The sequence below is a fragment of the Perkinsus marinus genome (genome assembly GCF_000006405.1).
Source record: "Perkinsus marinus ATCC 50983 genomic scaffold scf_1104296969090, whole genome shotgun sequence".
In the NCBI taxonomy this organism is placed as follows: Eukaryota; Perkinsozoa; order Perkinsida; family Perkinsidae; genus Perkinsus; species Perkinsus marinus.
This window is the reverse complement of record NW_003202922.1, coordinates 344,550-347,913: the sequence shown is the minus strand read 5'-3', so window position 1 is coordinate 347,913 and position 3,364 is coordinate 344,550. Positions and strand designations below refer to the sequence as shown.

Genomic DNA, 3,364 nt, shown 5'->3' with positions numbered 1-3,364 from the left:
CGAGAGCTCCCGTCGTGAGAATTATATTTTCTCTGTAAGCGACTTCCGGAGCTACAACGCAGCCCAGCAGTTCTCCATACCTTTACCAAATCAATAGGAAGACCCTTGTTCCCTTTGAACTCACTCGGACGATTTATGTCCTCTGATTTTCTCCACTTCAAAATCTCGAAGGTTTACCACACCTCGAGCGATTTCCTCGCCGGTTTCAGCCTCGACCAGCGACACGCAATCATCACGATGGAAACTGCCTGTGACGCGAGTGATCCCTACAACGTATTCACCAATAATAGCACTCTTGCAGCCTCGCCTTTACTACCCGCAGCGAATAGACTCTTCTTCCTTCTTATCGCCTCAGCAGCTCCCTTATCCAGGCTTATTACACCCCTAGTCTCGAGCCCTAGCATCCAACGTCTCCTCCAGGTCATTTTAGATACAGCGAACTGCATGCCATCAGGAGCAACTTTGAACACGGTCATGAGGCCCTTGCTAGATCCATCCCGGAGGTATTCCAGTACCTCAGCAACTTATTACCACATAAGGACAGCCCCCTACTACTACTACTACTACTATTACTACTACTACTACTACTACTACTACTACTACTACTACTATTACTACTACTACTACTACTACTACTACTACTACTACTACTACTACTACTACTACTACTACTACTACTACTACTACTACTACTACTACTACTACTACTACTACTACTACTACTACTACTACTACTACCTGTTGACGTGCACCATCCCATTGATAGTAACCCCCCGTCCCTGCCGACGCCGGTGCTGTTGCCTGATATTGCTGGGGGGTCGTAGTAGTACTATTATTGGGTGGCGAGGAGGCGAGGGAGTACTGTGGAGCGGCGGAAGCCACTACCCCCTGCTGCATGAACTGTGACGATGATGATGATGATGATGCAGTGCCGCCAACACCACCACCATAATATGCCATTCACGTAGTGGTAGCAAAGGAGGCTACTACGTCCGAGTGCTACCCATATAACAGCAACTCGACACGCCTGACTTGGCACCGCCCTTCAAAACGAACTCTATTGTAGAGTATTAGCCCCTACGGCCCATGAAGACTACTACTGATCAATTCCCTAATGCTAATCACGCATCTGCCCTCCTCAGATGCTTCTGGGGACTCTGCCCGATGTACTGTCACCAAACAAGGCCTTCCCAGAAGAGCAAACCCATAGGAAATTTATATTACCAGTAGTACTGCTCGCCGCACTAGGCTGAGAGGTAAACCTTATGGGAAGACCATCGAGCAAGGCGTACCTATAACAAGTTAGTGAACCAATCCTGTAAAAATCAGAACATGAACTACCATGAACAACGGAAAGCATTGGCACACTGTAACACTGGGCTGAGATAAGGGTTGAGGAAATGGCAGGATAACACCTAGGTAAATATAACAACTTTTACGGAGAGAAAAAGAGTCTATATAAGGGACACTGAGGCAACGACGAGGGACGATCTTCAATAACAACAACACGAGGCCACGTGGCATCGTCAATGCGAACAGTACAGCGACACTGAGCAACCCTCACTGGCTTCCGTCCCGAGAAATGAGTCCTGCAAGAAGGTCGAAAATTATTGTATAAGGCTATACAAAATGCTACTACCGCTACCATCATCGATCCCTCGTAATCATCATCTGTAACATCAAACATTGTGGGAAAATAGCGCCGACAACAAAGACATCGCCATCGGCAATATGACAAGATGCTACCCTTCCGAGGTGGCCGTGTGATGATGCATAGAAATCACTGGAGTTATAGTGACAAGAGTGTATAGTGTGAAATGGTGTCACCATCGGCCACCCCACCTGACGAAGAGGTTAAGTACTAACAACGATGAAGATACAATACTAGTCTGAAGGGGAAGGCAGTAGCCTTCTTATAATCTTACAAGATTGTGGTAATCAACGAGGAAGATCACCATACCCTTGGATCACCATACCACTCCTACTCGAGACTCAGCATATTCAGAGAGTCCAACACCAAACGGTCCGTATCACATGGTTGCCAGTCCGGGCTTTGGAGCATGTTGTTGTGATGGTCACCCTGCTCCTCCTCGACAAGCCTTGCAGAGGTTCCTGTCATACTCGACATACCACCATATTGTCCACCGTTAGCACCAAACAACAGAGTAGGGGCCGACACGAAGCTGCTGGTGTCATCGAGGGGCATGGTATCCCATAATAACGACTCCAACCCCGGGCCGCTAGGGACACTCGAAATGGTGGGCACCCACGTGTCACTAGCCGTAGAAGTCGTCGCTGGCAACTGCGAATTCTCATGGATGGTCGTAGGCTGTTTTGCATGGTGGCCTCGTTTGCCAGCTCGGATCTGCATTTGGCGCTCTCTCCTCATCTGCGCCAGTTTTTTGAAGGGGATTTGCTCGTTATGGTCGCCAAACACCAACGGGAGGGCATCGTCATCATCAGCAGGCGTGCAGTCGAGGATGGGGGAGTTGATGAGCCTATTGACATTCGCTTGCAGACCCTGAACTCGAGCGTAAACGACCTCGCATACCTTACTACTCTTGACCCCAGGTAGTCGGGAATTCTTAAAGGCGTTGAAGAACATATGAGTGTACTTGGGCTCAGTGACGTTGACGAAAGCATAGCCGAAATTGCACCGCGAACGGAAGTCAATTGGCATATACACAAAGTCAAAGGACCCCACCGGCATACGAGCCATCACCTCGTTGACCAGGAGCTGCCGAGTGTACTTATTGGGAATGTTCTTTAACATGAGAGTTGTGCGTGGATCAGAAGGGTCCATCGTGATGGCATTCGAAACGTTGGGTTGTGACCTCCTCCTCAGTCGAGCACTCGATGATGCCAGCCCCGGCTTATGACTTGCCGTGATGCCTCTAACAGATCGACTCACTTGAGGTAGCGTCGCAGTAGTGTAGGGGTCAGCTGATGGCATCGAGTATGTCGCATTTCGTCCTCCAGCACTAACAGGGTTCATCACGCTGATAGGCGCGAAAGGCTCTGCTTCGACGCTCCCCATGCCAGGAGGAGTGCTCATCGGTGAACTCGACGGAGGCATACTATCTGAGAGAACTACTCCAAGATGTTGGTCATAGTAAGAGTGTTACCTTGACTAGTCCTAGGAGTTGATGAGCTCGCGGGGATATGCGTGTCCGACCTTTGCCGTTTCGCAACTATCTCCTCGGCCAACTTCCATATATCTTCTAGAGTCTGCCCCGATGACCTTATCTCGGGGTTTGCCAGCAACATTGCTGCTGTCTGAGGACCCAGTGGTGACACTACTACTACTACTACTACTACTACCACTACTACTACTACTACTAATACTACTACTACTACTACTACT

The 3,364-nt window shown here is 49.1% G+C and overlaps 3 protein-coding genes across 3 annotated transcripts in view; all 3 read right to left on the bottom strand.

Moving 5' to 3' along the window:
• Pmar_PMAR002939 (hypothetical protein) overlaps nucleotides 1–760 on the bottom strand; it is a gene marked incomplete at both ends in the record, with an annotated part of 881 nt that extends 121 nt beyond the window's left edge. Inside the window, 4 exons of the mRNA XM_002768105.1 lie at nucleotides 1–51; nucleotides 125–266; nucleotides 317–523; nucleotides 739–760. The exon at nucleotides 1–51 is cut by the window's left edge and continues 4 nt beyond it. Of these exons, the coding sequence (XP_002768151.1) occupies nucleotides 1–51; nucleotides 125–266; nucleotides 317–523; nucleotides 739–760 (422 nt within the window). The remainder of the gene's footprint in view (nucleotides 52–124; nucleotides 267–316; nucleotides 524–738) is intronic.
• A 1,221-nt stretch (nucleotides 761–1,981) lies between these two features.
• Pmar_PMAR002938 (hypothetical protein) lies at nucleotides 1,982–2,773 on the bottom strand (the record flags this gene model as incomplete). The annotated part of the gene is made up of 1 exon (XM_002768104.1): nucleotides 1,982–2,773. One exon carries the CDS (start codon nucleotides 2,771–2,773, stop codon nucleotides 1,982–1,984), a length of 792 nt encoding a protein of 263 aa, XP_002768150.1.
• Nucleotides 2,774–3,090: 317 nt separating this feature from the next.
• Nucleotides 3,091–3,364, bottom strand: part of Pmar_PMAR002937 (hypothetical protein) — a gene marked incomplete at both ends in the record, with an annotated part of 462 nt that continues 188 nt past the window's right edge. Inside the window, one exon of the mRNA XM_002768103.1 lies at nucleotides 3,091–3,276. Coding sequence (XP_002768149.1) covers nucleotides 3,091–3,276 — 186 coding nt within the window. The remainder of the gene's footprint in view (nucleotides 3,277–3,364) is intronic.